This window comes from Felis catus, chromosome A2 (assembly GCF_018350175.1).
Source record: "Felis catus isolate Fca126 chromosome A2, F.catus_Fca126_mat1.0, whole genome shotgun sequence".
NCBI classification, from domain to species: domain Eukaryota; kingdom Metazoa; phylum Chordata; class Mammalia; order Carnivora; family Felidae; genus Felis; species Felis catus.
This window is the reverse complement of record NC_058369.1, coordinates 55,071,336-55,089,211: the sequence shown is the minus strand read 5'-3', so window position 1 is coordinate 55,089,211 and position 17,876 is coordinate 55,071,336. Positions and strand designations below refer to the sequence as shown.

Below are 17,876 nucleotides of genomic sequence, written 5' to 3'. Positions count from 1 at the left end.
ACAAAACCCATCGTATCCACAGCTCAGGGCTGGCACCTGTGACCCGAAGGCCCTTGTAGGGGGGCCGTCAAGGAATCTGGGCTAAGTCAGGAGGGTCGGGTTCAAGTTCTGAGTCTGTTGCCTTTCTTCTGAGAATGAGAGATTAGCAGACTTCAGAAAGGCAAACACCTTCCACACGTTTGCCGTGGCAGCGCCCTCTGCCCAGCACAGCCTCATCCCCATCTCAGCCAGGCCGAGGCAGCTCTGACCGACGTTTCCTCCTCTCTCCTGGGAAGCGACCCTCCTCGGGAGCCAGACAAGACTCCTCCGCTGCCCCCCTACGGTGGCACAGGGACCCTCACCCATCCTAGCCAGGAGACCGTGACTGCCTCCTCCCTCATGGCGTTGCCACCACAGACCTAGTTGGTGGCTCCCAGTCCTCCTCCTCCTCCTCCTCCTCCTCCTCCTCCTCCTCAGGGAAGCTCTCGTCTGTGGGGGCCGGGGTGTAGCTTGTCCTCCGGGGCTCCGTGGGTGGGGGGCTGCTTCTCAGCCGGCTGGGCCGCCACTCCTGGGGGGTCACATTCCGAGCTGCCGCCTGTGGAGTGTAGGAGCCTGGCAGGTGGAGAGGGGGGTGTCTGAGAGGGTATAGCTCACCCTCCTTTCTGCCCCTTTTCCAGCTGTGCTGGGTGACCCTGGATAGGTCTTTGCCCCGTCTGGACCTGCATGACTACCCAGAGTCCCCTGAGGGCCCGGCTGCCACCCAGAACACTCTGAATCACCCAGCAGAAGAGTTAATGACCAGGACTCCAGGACCCTGTCCCGCCTCCATCAAGCTTCGCCCAGCTGCCCCTGCACTGGAAGGAGTTTCACTATTTTGACCATTCCTCTCTGCCTGCCTTTGGGAGCTCTGACGACCCTGCCCCGGGAGTAAGCTAAGAGATACTGATCAAGTACTTGAGATGGGGAAGCTGAGACCCCAGGGAAGGCAGATGTACAGACAGTGAGGACAGGGGCTGGGAGCCACCTGAGGGCACTTAGAAGCCTCGCTCCACTAGTTCTCTGAGCTTGGCCTTGGGGAGCCCCTGTGGCTCTGTGTTGCAGAGACCAGAAGGCCAGCTGCTGCAGTCAAATGCCCCCAACCTCCAAAGCTACCTATGGGTCTCAACACGCATGGGCAGGGGAGCTCGTGTCCTAAGAGGGTGGCCTGGAGGTGTCCACTTTAAGGCTGGGTCTTGCGGGATGAGGTGGGAAGGGGTTTTTTGCCCAGGACTCCACGGATGCAATAAACATTGATTGGGCACTTGCCGTGTGCAGGGCACTGGGCTGGGAATGACAAAGACAGAAGTATGGCCAGCTTGGTCCCTAACCTCAGGGTGGGGAACTCTGAATAGCCAGCTGAGGTGCTATGGATGCTAATCAAAAGATGTGTGAAGGCCTGGGGTCCATGCTCTGAGCAGTGAGGGGCCCTGGGAATGGCTGATGTGGCCCAGGCGGGTCTGCCTCCAGGAAGCGTCCCTGAAGGAAGGAGCTGGGAGAGGAGGAGGAAGGATTAGGCAGAAGGAGCAGCCCCTACAAAGGCCTGGCAGCTGGGGCGGCCCAGAGAGAGCATGTTGCTTATAGGTGATGAAGTGTTACCTGGGCCCCCAAACCCCCCCTCTGTGGCCGTGCTGTCCCAGGACTCCACGGCGCTGTCCACGCTGGGCACGGCAGGGGAGAACCGGGCTGCCAGCAAGCCCCCTTTGAGCGCCTCTGGAGGGTCCTCATCTGCATCGCTGGCCTCGCTGAGGCTGCCCGACTTGCGGTGTGGGAGGGGGCCTGGGATGGAAAGGGGGTGTCACTGCCACTGGCCTCTGACCTCAGAGACAGAGATGCTCAGTGAGCCTCAGTTTCCCCACTTCAGTCTGGTTTGGGAACTCACAGGCACTGAGCACTCCCCCCGAGCCTGCTGCTGGGCCCCCTGATATGAGGGAGGTGGTGCACCAATGGGCAAACCCATTTCACAGACAGGAAAACGGAGGCTGAGTTCTCTGAGCTGGGCCTCGGGGAGGCCCTGTGGCGTTGTGTGTGCACAACATGCCCAAGGTCACAGGGTGAGCAACGTGGGGCCCGGGTCAGAAGGAAGACCCTGAAGGCTCCTTCCACGGCGGGCGGCGGCCTCACTTGCCAAGGTACAGGGTACAAGTCGGGGGAAACTGAGGAAAGGACAGGTACGGCCCGAAGGCATAACGAGCAGCTGTGAGAGGCAGGAGGCGATGAAGACAGTGGGTGGTTCAGGCCCAGACTCTGCCCCATACAAGCTGTGACCCTTCTGGGTCTCGCCTCCTCAGCTGTCCCAGGTGCCTTCCCGCCTCTGTGGGGTTTGGTGGGGATTCCACGAGGCTGGGCACAGAGGGGTTCCCACATGGGCTGAGGGCCCCCAGGTGTTGGGGTGAGGCTCACGGTCTAGCTGCTTCTTGATCTTCAGTGTGACAGTCTCACCAGCCACCTGCAGGAGGTGGATGGCCTCACTCAGAGGCCGGCCCTTGAGGCTGACGCTGTTGATGGCCAGGATGCGATCCCCAACGTGGATAGCGCCAGTCCTGGGGAGGGGGCACAGGACAGAGAACGAGACACGGTCGAGGCTTCAGGGTGGGGGCCTGCCCTCAGGGAACTCAGGAACCCCAAGGCACAAGCCCGACGGACCTCAATCAAACCCAGCTGCAACAGGAGGCAAGTGTGATCTCTGGTGGTATGAATGGAGGTACAAAGTCTAGAATTTGGGAGGGGAGGGATTATCCTGCCTGACTGTAAAGGCAGGTTCTGGAAGCAGGGTCAAGCATGAGTTCTGAGCACGGTCTGAATCGCGCAGAGCAGCTGTCAACTACCACGTGATCTGGAGCCCGTAAATGAGAGTGATAAACTTACTTTACCTAATTCTAACTGAAAGATGGATGGGTGGAAGGGATTCATGCTTCTCTCCATGGACAGCCTTTCCCTTTCCCTGGGCCTCAGCTTCCTCACCCAGAGAATGAGCACAGGGTGCCCAGGCGACCTCACAAGGGGATGCAAGGGGCTGGCAAGGCCAGGCAGCAGCATTGATCCGGTCCAGTGGGTTTCTGCCTGGACACCATTAGAATTACCTGAGGAGCTTTTCTAAACATGCACACGCCTGGACCCCACGCCTGGCCAATTAAATGGTATCCCTGAGGAATGGAATCGGGCTGGGGAAGGGGATCCTGAGGAACAGCCAGCACTGAGAGCAGGGAGAGCAGCTGCAGGTGGGCACCGCCCACCAAGCTCCCCAGGAGTCCAGGGGACTGAGTAAGTCAGGGGGGTGGCGGGCTGAGTGAGGGAGGGAGGTCTGTCCAGTTCGGCAGCCGCCTGCGGCTACTGGGCCCCATAGCGTGGCTGCCACAAACTGAGACGCCTTGACTTAGGCAAACTACGCACCAGATTCTGAAGACACAATTAAAAAAATAGTGTAAACTATCTCATTAATCATTTGTATATTGATTACGTGTTGAAATAAATACATACGTAAGATTCGTTTTATTTCTCTTTATTTTTCTAATATGGCTACCGGGAAGTTGATAATTAAATGTGTGGCTCGCATTACACTGCAGCTAGACAGCACTAAGCTAGATCAGCCCAGTGAGGGCACGGGGGACTGTCTGTTGTGCTCCCAGCGTCCAGGATGAGCCGCCACATAGTAGGTACCCAGTAAACGTGGGAGTAGATGAACATACTTGAGGTGGGAACCATCCACACTGGCCCCTGGAGTGGGCCAGCAGGGGGCGCTCCGGGAGCAAGGACACCAACAGGGAGCCAGGAACCACACTCCTCAGCCCCCTCTGTCCCACTGTGGCACCCCGTCACCACGTGGCCCTTCCTGCTTTGTGTCCTCCCCCAGGGGCCCAGCCTGCCCCCTCCAGACCTGCCCAGTCTCTCCCTTTACAGCCAGTTCCTCTCAGTGGCTGGAGAAAGCTGCATCTCGCCAGACTGGGACCACCCCCTGTGACCCCCATGGGGTGCTGTTCTACCTCTGGGCCCCAGATTCACCTGCTCCCCCCAGTCTGGCCAGCCTGGGGCACCCTCTTTCTCACACCTTCCCCAGAGGAGAGGACAGCAGGGGGGCCCATAATGCCTGCAGAAAAGCCCCATGCTGTGCCAGGATTGAAGGCACACAGCAGGTGCTCCAAAAAGGCTCACAATGCTGACTTTCCAGAAATCTCCAGGAATCTCCACGTTGGGAGACAGAGGAGAGTTGGCATACATTTATCTGGCACTTACTAAAGCTGGAGAGGTCAGCCAGGGAGGGGCTGGTCTACCTCTGTGGAACTGAGGCTCAGAGAGGGAAGGGACAGTCCTGATGTCACCCAGAACGTCAACGTTGGAACCAAGGTCAGAATCCACTTCAGCTGTTCTCAAAGCACAATCCCTGCCCCATGAGGGTCCCTGGGCCCACCCCATGCATCCTCCCCAGAACCCTGGCTCACCTCTCAGCCAGACCACGCTTGGTGAGGCCTGAGATGACAATGGGGTCAAAAGGCTCCTCTGTGCCCGAAATGGTGATACCCAGGGGACCCCCGTAACGTTTCAGTTCCACTGTGTAGCTAATGGCACCCGTGGTCTCCTGTTCATCTGCAAAGGTGGCACCTATCAGGGCGGGGTGCAGTGGGGCAGGACCCAGGAGATGGATGCCCCCAGCCCCCAACACCTTGGTGTCCTTACTCACTCCCACTCCCACTCACTCATTTGTTAGTTCACCCACTCACTCCTGCCATGACTTTGGATGGCACAACCCGGGGACCCTGATACCATCTTCTGCCTCCAGAAATGTTTTCTGGCACCCAAACACCATGAACCCAACACTCTAAAATATAAATTTCATGCATGACACAAAATAACAATAATGAGAAGAAGAAACCAGATTTCCAGCTTTCTTTAAAAAAGAAAACTTAGAAGTTTTGCCCACAAGACAGCATACTTCCCAGGGTAGGAGTTGCCTCTCTGAATAAGGGATTGGCTCTCCAGGGACCACAAGCCTCACCCCTCCCTACTGCCTCCCCAACCTGTATACATTTTTCTTACCTTCTGTCCAGTTCATTCACTTGTCTGGCCTCAGAGGTGTCACAGCTTTTACTTCTTCACTCACACACTGCCCGTGCAGGGTGCAGTCATTGAGGCATCCCTGCCCCGCCCACTCATCTGCTCGCTGCTGCCCCCTAGGGGTCCCCTCTGCTAGGCTTTGTGCTGGGCGCAGAGGATCCAGGCAGCCCCAGGGATGGTGAGACATCTGTGCTGGGGCTCCTCCCTGCATCTGTTCATTCAAGGAGCCTGCACCAGCAGCCTGCCTCCCTCCCTCCTTGGCCAGAGGGAACCCCAAATTGCAAGCTGGGAACGCATCATCTGGGGGTGGACCGAGAGGGGGCAGGGCCGGGCAGGGGCCATACCGGAGTTGTCCTCGTCCTTCCGGATCTTCAACTTCACCAGGTCCTCGCACTGCCGCAGGATTTGCACAGCGTCCTCCATGGGGCAGTTGTCCAGGCGGATATTGTCGATGGCCAGAAGCTTGTCGCCTGGCTCAAGGGTGCCGGTCCTGCATGAGCAGGGGTGGGGGACAGAAAGAGGCTGGCACACGCTACTCCCCCTGGATTACTCCCCCTGCCCTGTGCCCAGGGCCAGCCCTACCTGTGTGCCACGCTGCCCTTCTTGATGTCAGAGATGATGAGGGGCTCTCCTCGCTTCCTGCTGGTCGCTGTGGGGGGAGGGGGGAGAAGCATGAATCTGACCTTTGACCACCTCAGCCTCAGGGAGTTTGGAGGGGTCAGGAGTTAGAGCATGTCCTGCTCTCACTGCTTCCTGTCTGGGTGACCGTGAGCAAATCAGCCCCCTTTCTGCCTCAGTTTTCCCTCTGTAAAATGGGGGGGATGCCACAGAACTCATGGAGATGTCATGAGATCAAACTAGACAAAGCAAAACCTAACATGGATCCCGGCACATAACAGGTGCTCAGTCCACATCAGTGCTTTTCCCTTCTGCTCAGCCCATCCCCCAGCAAACTGCGAACTCCTTCAGGGGCTGTGTCAGGGACTCCCACCTGGCACAGGGCCACGACCCAGGAACTGGGTGACCCTTCCACAATTGAGTTTTCCCTTCTCCCATCTGCAGGGAGTGCTAGCTGAATGGCCCGCCGGGGGCTCCCTCTCTGGAAACTGCCTCTGACCAAGAGAACAGCCTCACCCAAGGTTATGCAGCTCCTGGGTACAGCCTGGTCCAACAGAGGTGCAAAGGCCTGGCTCCCAGCCTCATTCAGGACAACTTCCAAAGCCTTCCTGGCCCTTGGGCTCTCCGTGGGATTGGCTGAGCCACCTGCTGTGGTCGCATCACAACCCAGCTCCTCCATCTGCCGAGCCCCACATCCTTCACCTCGCACAGGTGGTGATTCCAAGAGCCCTTCTCAGCAAACCCCCGGAACATAACTCTGTCTAAGAAGCTCTTTCTGGGGAAACGTGACCTAAGACAATGGTTGTTGCATGAATAGCTAAGTTTTCTTGCAGAAAGAATCCATCTGGACGGATGGGTTTTCCCATTAGTGACCAGATGGTAGGAGCCTCTTCTAGCCCATGTGGCATCTTTGCAGATGAGACAAGGGCACCTCTTCCAACTGATGTAATAAAATTGTAAGTCTACCTCAAATGGGCATCTTTGTGTCATGTGCAACTTGTGCAACTGTATCTGGCAGCCCTACCCAGAGGTTCCTGGGCTGGAAGCAGCTTCTCCCCTCCCAGAGTGCTTCAACTTCCACCTCCATTGACTGTGGAGTCTGGGGAAGGAAGGAGCTGCAGTCACCCTCTGTCAAGCCCAGGGTGGGGACTGAGGATCATTTCACACAAGGACTGCAATCCTGGTCTTCTGTTCTCTGGGGCTCCCTGAATCTCCCTGGGGAATGAGGTCCAAGCATCTGTTGCCTGACCTGGGGTCAGCCTACCAGTGTGTGTGCTGCCCTGGCCAGAGTGGACACCCGCCAGGAGGCCACCTCAGCAGGGCGGTGGGGGTGGCAATGCTACAGCCAGCAGGGGGGTGTCTCCACCCCTTATCCCAACGTCTTTCCCTTCAGGATCCCCAGGACACAGTTCAATCTCTACTATGTATGTGCAAGGGAGAGGGAGAGTGAACAAAACAAAGATCCCCACCCTCCTGGGGCTACCAGTCTGGTGGGGGACACAGATAATCAACAACATTTTAAAGTACAGCTGGCCTTTGAACTATGTGGGGGTTAGGGGTGCTGTCTCCCCGTGCAGTTGAATATTAACTTTTGACTCCCCCAAAACTTAACTACTAATAGCCTATGGTTGAATGGACACCTTACAAATAACACAATTGATGAACATGTACTTTGTATGTTATATGTATCACATACTGTGTTCTTAAAATAAAGTATGCTAGAAAAAGGAAAATGTTAAGAAAATCGTAAGGAAAAGGGGTACTTGGGTAGCTCAGTTGGTTAAGCGGCCGACTTCGGCTCAGGTCATGATCTCGCGGTCCGTGAGTTCGAGCCCCGCGTTGGGCTCTGTGCTGACAGCTCAGAGCCTGGAGCCTGTTTCGGATTCTGTGTCTCCCTCTCTCTCTGACCCTCCCCCATTCATGCTCTGGCTCTCTCTGTCTCAAAAATAAATAAACGTTAAAAAAAATTAAAAAAAGAAAATCGTAAGGAAGAGAAAATACATTTACAGGATGTACTGTATTTATCGGAAAAAATCCACATTTAAGTGGACCTGCACAGTTCAAACCCATGTTGTTCAAGGGCCAACTGTACACAGTTTGTCAACTGATAAAGCATGCTGTGGAGAAAAAGAAAGTACGGAAGGGGCCATGTGGAGGGTAGGGCAAGTGTAAATCGGGGTGGTAGGAAAGGACTTCCAAAGGTGCCATTTGAGCAAATGGTGGGGAAGAGGTCAGAGGGAACGGCCAGTGCAAAGGCCCTGAGGCTGGAAGGAGCAGTATGTTCAAGGATCAACCAGGAGGCCAGCAGTGGCTGGTGGGGCATGATGGAGGGATGGCAGGAGATGAAGTCAGAGATCACTAGGACCAGATCACAAAGGCCTCATCAGCCGTGAGGACTTCAGCTTTTACTCAGAGTAGGATGAAGCCATGGGAGGGTTCTGAAGGTCCCTATGCTTGTGCATTCTACTCTTCTGTTTTCATCCTCCACTACTGGGAATGTGAAGGTAAAAAACAACAACAACAAAAAACAAATAAAAAACCAATCTGGCCCACGTGTTTGGTGCCTTACAAGCCACTTAATCCCACTGGGAGAGCCACATGGCCAGGAAACTCCCATTGTGCAGAATGGGACACTGACGCTCCCAGTGGCTAGGGTGTCGCCCAAGGACACAGAGCTGAGCGTTGCAGGCAGAGGGAACCCAAGCCAGCCCTCCCACCTGGAGCACCCCCCTCTTCTAAGCTGGAGGTGTGTGCTTTCCCCCAGCAGGAGGCTCACTCGGCGTGGGGACTGCATGGCGGGGAGGGACTCACAGCCAATGGTGATGCCCAGCTCCACTCCACGCCTCTTGGGCAGCTTCACATGGAAGGTACCGCTGCTCGGGATGACGGACTCTGCAGGCAAACACACGTGGACTCATGTGAGGCCTGAGGGAGAAGACTCAGGGAGTCCCAGTAGGCCAGCTGGGAGAGACTGCAAAAAGTCACCGTCCCAACCCCATCCTGCGTCTTCCACCTGACAGATGAGAGAACTGAGGCACGGTGAGCTGGCATTTGCCCAAGACAACCCATCTGGTCAGAGCAGATTTGGGGCTGGCGCCCAGGCCCCAAGATGGCCAGCCAACCCAGTTCAGACCCAGTAACAATCTACCAAGCACCTACTACTTGCTGGGCCTTAGCTTGGTGTTTCCACACGATTTATCTCATCTAACCCAACAATATCCATTGTAGTAGGACTCTATTCACCAGTTCAAGTTGGGGAAGCTGAGGATGGGTGGTGGGAGGGAGTGTCCAAAGTCACAGAATGTCGAAATCACAAGACCAGAATGTCTAACTGAGTTTTTGTGTGGGGTTCTTTGCCTAAGCCCTGCAGAGGGGCAGGGAATATTTTGAGCCCCCCTCTGCCCTCCCTCGGTCCTGCTTCGGCACAAAACTCCCTCATCAACGCTCCCACTGGTGTACAGAATTCCTGCCTCCCCAGCCAGTGCCTTCCTGGTGCTGGTGCTCAGGCACACGCTGCAAATGCTCAGGCAGAAGGGTCGCTGCGCTGGGGGGTGGGGTGGGGGTGGAGGAGCACGTGCACCGGGCGAGAGCACAGGACAGGAGGGAGCACAAGGTCCCCAAGGGCGAGGGGGGAGGTAGGGACACTCACTCACCTGCCACATCAAACTCGACCTCCAGTGCGACCCTGTGGGCCAGCGCCGCATCCCGCAGCAGCTGGTTAGCTTCCTCCATCGTCCCGTCCTCGGTGGCAATACCATTGATGGACAGGACCCGGTCTCCCACCTGCAGCAGCCCACACCTGAATCCCGGGCAGCCCCGCAGAGAGAAGAAGTTCCGTTACCAGCACGGCTATCCCCGGGGGACAGGAATGCCATGCAGGGGCAGGCTCGGGGTATGACTCCCAGCTCGGCCCTATACCAGCTGTACATCCTCAGGCCATTCAGCACGTGACTCTGGCTAAGGGAGTGAACTTGCTGGGCCTCGGCTTCTCTGTCTGCCCAAGGGGGGTGATGCGTGCCTTAGAAGATATGTATATAGAGGACTCTGGCTTCAGGCAGACAGGGGTTCCAGTCCTGGGGCACTCACAAGCTGCGTGACCCTGGGCAATGCATCAGCTTCTCTGCACCTCAGTTTTCTCATCTGTAAAGTGGGGCTGATGACGGAGTTGATGGGATGGCAGAGCGAGATACACTTGTGAAGCCAGGCTTGGCATGTGACTCAGTTTCCCTGGCTGTCTGTGAGCCCTGAGTTGGAGAGTGGCAGGCCCAGTGGGGCAGGAGAAGTTGGCTCACCTCTCTGCTGGGCTGTCGGGCTCGATGAAGCGTACGAGCGGAGGGGAAGAAAGGGTCTCGGTGGCAAAGATGCCACCCTGGAGCTGGAGGCCGAAGCCGCTGAGGGGGTCTCCGCAGAGTATGACCTCCGTGGTCTCCGTGTGCACGATCTGTCCCCCTGGCCCCACCGTGCTGGAGGCCAGTGACACTGCAGGACAGGTGGGCATGGCTGTCAGGTGGGCAGTCCCAGAGAGCCCTTCGGGCCAGAACCAACCCATTCCTAGGCTCAAGAACCTGGAGTCAGACGGGCAAGTGAGTGGCCCAGGGAGTCACAGCCTGTTCTGGGCAGTGCTCTCCTCATCTGCACAGCGGGGGATTCCCACCCAGCAGGGCAGTGACAAGGATTAAGGGAGACAGCTCCTGGGACTGCCATGTTGTAAAACAGAGGATTGTGATGTGTGATGTGATGTTGTAAAGTCCTCTGTAAAACAGAGGATTGTGATGTTACGTTGGGTTAGTGTTGTTCTAATGCTAGTATAATACCATAATACGTAGTATGCTATTTTTGGTAACAGCTTTATTGAGATACAATTCACCTAACATAGCATTCACCAATTTAAAGTGTACAACTTAGTGTGTTATAGTATATTAACAACGTAGTACAACCATCAGCACCATCAAATGTAGAATCCTTTCATCATCTCAGAAAGAAACCCCATTCCTTTTAGCTAGTGTTCCAGATCCTTCCATTTCTCCCGGCCCTAAGCAACCTCTAATCTATTTTCTTCTCTATGGGTTTGCCTATTCTGGACATTCCCTGTAAATGCAATCCTATAATATGTGGTCTTTTGTGTCTGGCTTCTGTCACTAAGCGTAATATTTTCAAGGTTCTCCTTTATAAGGCTAAATAACATCCCACAGTATGAATACGCCACATTTTCTTTAACCATTCATCTCTCTCTCTCTCTCTCTCTTTCTCTCTCTTTTTGAGAGAGAGAGCGTGCATGAGAGCAGGACAGGGGCACAGGGAGAGGGAGAGAGAATCCTACGCAGGCTCCATGCTCAGTGAGAAGTCCGATGCGGGGCTTGATCCCACAACCCTGGGATCATGACCTGAGCCGAAACCAAAAGTTGGATGCTCAACCAACTGACCCACCCAGGCGCCCTTATCCATTCATCTCTTGATGGACATCTGGGTTGTTTCCACCTTTTGGCTAAAATGAATAATGTTGCTACGAGTATTCATGTGTAAGTTTTTGGGTAGACATGACATATATTTTCATTTCTCTTGGGCATATATCAATGAGGAACTGCTGGGTCATATGAAAATTTTATATCTGTTTGATACATTATGTTACTTAATATATATTGTTTTATATTCCAGATATAAAAATATCTGTATTTTTAATAGGCATTATGTATTAAATATAATTTATTATATTTAATTCTATTATGAATTCTATTATACTATTATGCCTTTATTACTATTTTGTTATACTTTATATTACATGTTACAATCTGTGTAATATATTATATTGTTGCATATGTTGTATTGCTATAATTTTCATAGTTCCATCCCTAATAACAAGAATGGTGCTTGGTATATAGGAGGTGTTCAAAACGTTTAACTAATTAACTAATGGTTATCATCAATAATAATAATAATAATAATAATAATAATACTTTACTAGTCATCCGTCTTAGGAAAGGGACAGGTAAAGGTGTCCCAAGAGCCCTTAGCCTCCACATGGCCCTGCCTATGAACAGCATTTCTGAATCTTTTTACCTACACACCTCCAGCTTTGGTGGTTGACAAAGGAGGTTGGTAAAGACGTATTTTAATCTCTCATCTGACTCTGAAATGTTTCCATTTTCACCTTGGCTTCCAGGAAGCTCATAACCCTATTTAGCTCCTTTCCAGGAGATTTGTATTCCTCTTCTCCCTCACCTGGTTCAATTCCAAATGGCCCAGTTAACCTTTCATCCTTCCTGGAGGCCTCTACAACTCACAGAGCAGAAGGCTGGATAAACTCTCTACGTCAACAAAGGAAGGATTTTCCCAGGAAAGACTTCAAAATTCTTGGCATTCTCGTGACTTTTGCTATTTCCACACGTCTCCTGCATTATCATTCACTACTATTTGTCTTTACATCCACTCACTTTTTAAAATACTTATACCTTCATTTCAAAAGGGAACTACATATACAGTGATTGCAAATAGAAATGCCTATAGGGGCGCCTGGGTGGCTCAGTCGGTTGAGCGTCCGACTTCGGCTCAGGTCACGATCTCGCGGTCCGGGAGTTCGAGCCCCGCGTCGGGCTCTGTGCTGACCGCTCAGAGCCTGGAGCCTGTTTCAGATTCTGTGTCTCCCTCTCTCTCTGACCCTCCCCCGTTCATGCTCTGTCTCTCTCTGTGTCAAAAATAAATAAACGTTAAAAAAAATTTTTTTTAAAAAAAGAAATGCCTATAAACAAAAGGTAAGTAGAAATCTATACGTGTGTGTGTATATATGTGTGTATGTCTACACGCATATGTGTATATATACATACAGACTGAACGTGAAAATTACCACATGCTGGATGGCTAGCCTCAGGCCTACATGTCTTTGTCTTAGGGGAAATTAAAAAATGTCAGAGAAGCGGTAAAGACGTAGCTGCACCACGCTCACACTTTCTCCTTGAATGGATCAGAACGAATCCAGAACGAAAGAAAATGAAATGGAGTTCCTGCAAGACCTTTGTGCAAATCTGAAAGAGGAAAGCTCTTCAGATTCAGGTATCCTCTCCTCAAGGCACTTTAAGGTGAGGTGCCTCTTTGATGGTGAGGTGCTATCACCTGCTGGGAATTTTCCATAATAAATGTACAAAGTAACTGGAACTCATCAGGTGCATCCTTGTACACTGCACAACCTACCCAACCATCCAAGGCAGTCTGGCATACCACTCATGCTACTTAATGACCCCACAAACATAGAACTGGGGCCCTACCCCAAATGCCCCCACTCTTCGGCAAATCTCTCAGGATCAGGCATATACGTAGCTCAAAGCGGAGGGAAGAGCCCATGGTTTACTTACATGAGCTCTTGTGCTCCCTTCTTCGCTGCCTCCTCCGCCCCATTGTGGTCCGGGGGCTCATGGGGTGGGATCCACGGGGAAGGGTGCTGGGGTTGGTGCAGGGAAAGGCATGATTCATGGTCGGCGAGGAAAAGGGAGTCGAGGACAAGGCTGGGGAGATGAGAGCACAGCCCCGTGAATCCCAGAAGGGCCTGCCACCTGGCCACACAGTGGGTGCTAGGCAGCCACCCCAGCACAAGGCGACACGGGGACGCACTCCCCCTTTCACCTCAACCACTGGCTGTGTGACCTCAGGTAAGTCTCTCCCACTCTGGGCCTCAAAGACTGCAGGGTTTTCACACACCTGGTGAAACCCAGCTGCCAGGCTCATGTTGCCACTAATGTGCTGGGTAATACCGGGCAGACCCCCTAACTTCTCTGCGTCTTGGTTTCCTCCCCTTTGAAACATGCACAAGCCATGGTGAGATGGGCACATTACATCGGCTCTGGTCCTGGCCGGCAGGTGTGGCCCAGGTGGGCGTCCTGCAGTGGCCGGGCCGCGGGCTGTGGCAGGAGAGCACGCAGGGGTCCCAGCGATGTGGCTGTTCGCTCCTCTGCACCTTCACTGTGACCCAAGGAAAAGGAGACAGAGGTGCAGGTGTTAGGGACTGAGCGAGTCTGGACTCACCACGCCCCCCTGGAGGGCAGGCTCCCATCTGCAGGATGAAGCGAGAAGAGCAGGACCAGACAGCCCGAGTTTCCCCAGAGCCAAGCCAGGCATTCATTCGGATGCCGCTCATGTGTCCTGAACCCCCCCCACTACGTGCCAGGCACTGTGCTCAGCTCTCAGCCAGGCGGCAGCAAGGATGGGAGGGAAAGCAGGCCCAGCCTGAGAACTGGCCCATCAGCTTTGGGCAGCGCGGCTGGCAGACCCCACTGGGCCCCTGCGCCTTTAGGATCTACTGCGGTGCTGTGGCCTGGGCAGCCCTGGCCAGGGGCTGAGCACATGGGGGCACTAGGGCCTGGCTGTTTCTGCCCCTTGCTGGGCTCTCGAGGCAACCTATGCTCCAGGGCCGAGGAGTTGGCCGAGGTCTGCTCACCCCTGCACTGCAGTCTGAAGCTGCTCTGGCTTCCCGCCCCCTGCCCTCCAAACTTCCGCAGGCTTTACCCCCAGATGAAGTCTTTGCACTCTCCTCCATCTGCTTCCCATGGGACTCCAGCAATCCTGCCTCCCTCCCCCACCTGCCCCACCAGATCTTCTAAACCGGCTGCCATGCAATGCCTCCTCCCAGACTGCCTCAGGTCCCGCCTTGGCTCTTCTTTCTGCTGTGGGGCTTTCGGGGGGGCCAGCCTGGTGCAACGTGTCCATGGATGGATGAGTGAGAACCCAGCTATCTCAGCCCAGTGACTCCACCCCCTGTGCAGCACCTCCATCCCACACAGGGAGGGCACGGCACACAAGCCAACTCAGGAGCCAGCTGCCAGGTCCTTGAGACAGGCCACTTGGCCCCTCTGTGCCTCACTGCCATTATCTGTATAATGGGGCTAAGATAGTGGCTGCCTCCCAGGATAACGGGGAGGATGTGAACGAGCTACCACATAGGACGTGCTTAGAGCAGTGCCTGGCACCTAGCGGAGGCCCACAAGGGCCAGGAGGGCTGTTGGCAGCCGTGTGCCCTCATGAGGCACTTCAGGGGTGCCTCTCTGAGCCTCAGCTGCCTCAACCTCCTCTGGAAAGTGGAATAACAGCAATACTGACCTCACTCACAGACTCGTCCCTAGGATGAAAGGAGGCAACCCATGGGAAGCCCCAGCCCACAGCAGGTGCTCCATATGTGACTCCAGCTCAAGCCCCAAAGCCTTCCGTGTCAGGCCCTGGCTGTGGCTTGATGGGGCCTTTTCAGACCCTGGCAGAGACCACACAGATGGACCCTCCCCAACACCTGTCTCCCCGCATTTTATTTGAGGGGTTTCTTTCTCTCCCAGATGATCAATCGGGTGTGCCAGGCTGGGATTCACACCCCTGGGCTGTGTTCTATCCTCTACCTCGGTTAACTTCTCCCAAGCCTGTGCCTGTGGGGTCCTCACTCCCATTTACGGATGAGGCGACGGAGGCTGAGAGATGCAGAGGCTGTTCAGCTGGGGCAGCGCTGGCATTTGAACCCAAAGCCCAAGGTCTGGAATGCTAGAGGCACTTCCCTGCCCCAAGTTCAGCTCTGCCCTCTGGTCTCTTAGACCACCTGCTTCCTCTGCTCTTGGACTGCCTCGCACCCAGCTCTCTGCTCTGGTCTGGGAGCCCCCAACTCCTCAAAAGGCGGGGCTCTCGGTCCTCCTGACTGACTGGCTGCCCCCTCTGCTGCTGAGGACGGTAAGCTGAGCCCCAGATCTAAGCTCTCAGTAGCACAGAGCACAGAAGGACTGTCCCCAACCTTGGTCTAGCCGTTGTATTTCTATTAATACAAAGAGTGACGGAAACAGCCTTGGGACACCCACCCCAGCAGACTGTCAACACTCAAACATTCAGGTTGTTTCTCTGCCCCACCGGCCCAGCCTCGGCTGCTGCACTTGACAGTCTGAGCTTCCCCATGGGAGCGGACATTTGTTCCGGTAAATTTTAGCCTGCCCAGGGCTACAGTCCTAGGCCTCTGGGACCCTGTGCAATCCTCCCCATCCGCCCTCAGGTTTGGGGGCTGAGACCCTCCAAGGGGACCCACCTGCCTCTGACGGTTTCAGGGGCCGCCGACTTTGGGGTGCTGGCAGGATCTCTAGTCGCACTTTCTCTGACACGTTGGCCAGGAGCTTGGTGGCCTCCAGAAGCGAGCAGTGTGCTGTGCTGGTGCCATCGATGGACAGGATGTGGTCTCCAGCATGTAGGGCCCCACTCCTGGCCGGGCGGGAGAATGAAAGGGGAGGCTGGTCTGGCCAGAGAGAGCTCAAGGTGGCCTCTCTCCCGTCCATCCCTGGCCACTACGGGGGCAGCACCCAGTGTGCCTCACCTGTCCACCACACTGGCCGGCTTGATGCGGTCGATAGTGATGACTGACTTGTTCCGGTGGGAGCCGGTGGTGAGCGAGATCCCCAGGGCGGACCCAGGCGTCTTGGTTATCTCCACTATCAAGGGCCCCGAAGCATTGGCCACTGTGTCTGGCACGTGGAAGGAGACAAGAGTTCGAAATGCAAATATTGAATGCTTGCCTCCCCAGCCTCAGTCGGCTGTCTCAATTTAACCCCCACTGCCGCGGAGGGATTACTGTACCCATTTTACAGATGGGTAAACTGAGATGTCTGGAGGTAAAGGCCTTGTCCAAGTTCACACAAACACTCAGCAGCAGAGGAGGGTCAGGAACTCAGCTCTGAGGGGCTCTGACCCCACGGCTCTGCTAGACAACACTAAGGTGCTCCCACTTATGGAGAGCCTGCCGTTTGTCTACAACCTTTTCCCATCTCAGAAAACGGCACCCCCATTAACCCACCCAGTGGTTTAAATACGAAACCTAGCTCCTTGTGCTCTCGACGCCCCTGCCCAACCCCCGCCACTGTGTCCAAACGTCAGCAAGTCAGACCAAATCGACTTTCATCATATTTCCTGAATGCAACCTATCTATGCTTCCCAGGCAACCAGCCTGGTCCAGCCACCATCACCTTTCTCTCCCCTAGCCTTTCCCATCTCTCCCTGATGTTTTCTTTATTTTTAGAATGCCACTTATTGCTATCTGATGCCTTCCATATTTGATTTATTCTGTTTACTGTCCACCTCTCCCCACCAGAAGGTGAGCTCCCTGAGAACAGAGGCCTCGTCTGTATTGCTCTCACCTGGATCTCCAGTGCCTCAAACAATGCCTGACACATAATGTTTATTGCCCAGAGAGGCTCAGAGAGGCTAGGTGCTGGTCCAAGGTCACAGAGCCTTTGCATTGGTGAGGATTTGGGTCTGCTACCCCTTGCCCCAAGCCCTGGGCCTCTTTCTGCCCCAACCCTAGTCCTCAGACCCCCAACTCACCTGGGATGGCCACATCATACTCCACCTGGAAGAGCGCCTCATGGCTGCACTGTTGCAGCGTGGCCATGGCAGTGGCGTGGCTGGCCCCGTGCAGCGGGATCCCATCAACGCTGAGCAGCCTGTCGCCCACCTTCAAGGAACCTTCCCTGCAGGGAAGGGCCTGGTCAGCCAGCCCGGCCTCAATGAGCACTGTGCACAGCCCTCCCGAGAGGGTGCTGGGAAAGGTTGGGGCACGGGGGACAGAGAGGGGCAGGCAGTGGGTGAAGGAGAAAGGGACGGAATGATGAGTGAGGGAACGTAGGAGGGAGTCCATGGGTAAGCGGCTGAATAAATGAAGCGGGCAGGTAAGGATAGCTGGGACCAGCGACCAGCTCTGACAGCTCCCCCCTTTCTCGGTGCTTAATAAATTCATAGCCCCAGCTCAACCCTAGAACGTCTGAGTGGGGACACCCAGGGATACAAGAGAATGCCAGTGCCCAGAAAGGACACCAGCCCAGTCAGGGCCACACAGCATCAGGGGCGGGGCAGTCTGGAGGCTTCATGCTGCCTGTCATGAGGTCCACTCTCACTGCCCCCACTCAGGCTCCTCTGGCCTGGTGACAAATGCACCTGGGAACAAATTCAGCAGGGGCCCCGGGAGAGGGGCCTGAGTGGGGGTTCACCTCGGTTTGGGTCAAATCTCCACCCTGGAGTGCTTGCCCCAACAGATGGCCAAAGCTATTCTGGGAGGTTCTATGAATAGCTCATCACAGCCTCTGTCCCAAGAATGGGTTTAGATTTCTGACAAGGCCGTTCCAGGCTTCTCTTAAAATGGCCAAGACTCTCCCACTGGGGAGGTCAGGGGTCAGGTGCTGGGAACTGGACAC

The 17,876-nt window shown here is 54.9% G+C and overlaps 1 protein-coding gene across 5 annotated transcripts in view; it reads right to left on the bottom strand.

Annotated features, from left to right (window-relative positions):
* Nucleotides 1-17,876, bottom strand: part of GRIP2 (glutamate receptor interacting protein 2) — a 96,153-nt gene that overhangs the window by 10,019 nt on the left and 68,258 nt on the right. For 4 of the 5 annotated variants that reach the window (XM_023250053.2, XM_023250055.2, XM_006929013.4 and 1 more), the window contains exons 7-20: nt 17,011-17,156; nt 16,007-16,154; nt 15,725-15,894; nt 13,510-13,635; nt 13,032-13,181; nt 9,978-10,164; nt 9,339-9,484; nt 8,497-8,577; nt 5,650-5,716; nt 5,412-5,557; nt 4,455-4,599; nt 2,419-2,558; nt 1,615-1,794; nt 399-591 (exon numbers count right to left, since the gene is read on the bottom strand). In XM_023250053.2, the coding sequence (XP_023105821.1) occupies nt 399-591; nt 1,615-1,794; nt 2,419-2,558; nt 4,455-4,599; nt 5,412-5,557; nt 5,650-5,716; nt 8,497-8,577; nt 9,339-9,484; nt 9,978-10,164; nt 13,032-13,181; nt 13,510-13,635; nt 15,725-15,894; nt 16,007-16,154; nt 17,011-17,156 (2,025 nt within the window). The remainder of the gene's footprint in view (nt 1-398; nt 592-1,614; nt 1,795-2,418; nt 2,559-4,454; nt 4,600-5,411; nt 5,558-5,649; nt 5,717-8,496; nt 8,578-9,338; nt 9,485-9,977; nt 10,165-13,031; nt 13,182-13,509; nt 13,636-15,724; nt 15,895-16,006; nt 16,155-17,010; nt 17,157-17,876) is intronic. The other variant, XM_023250054.2, reaches the window with a different exon arrangement.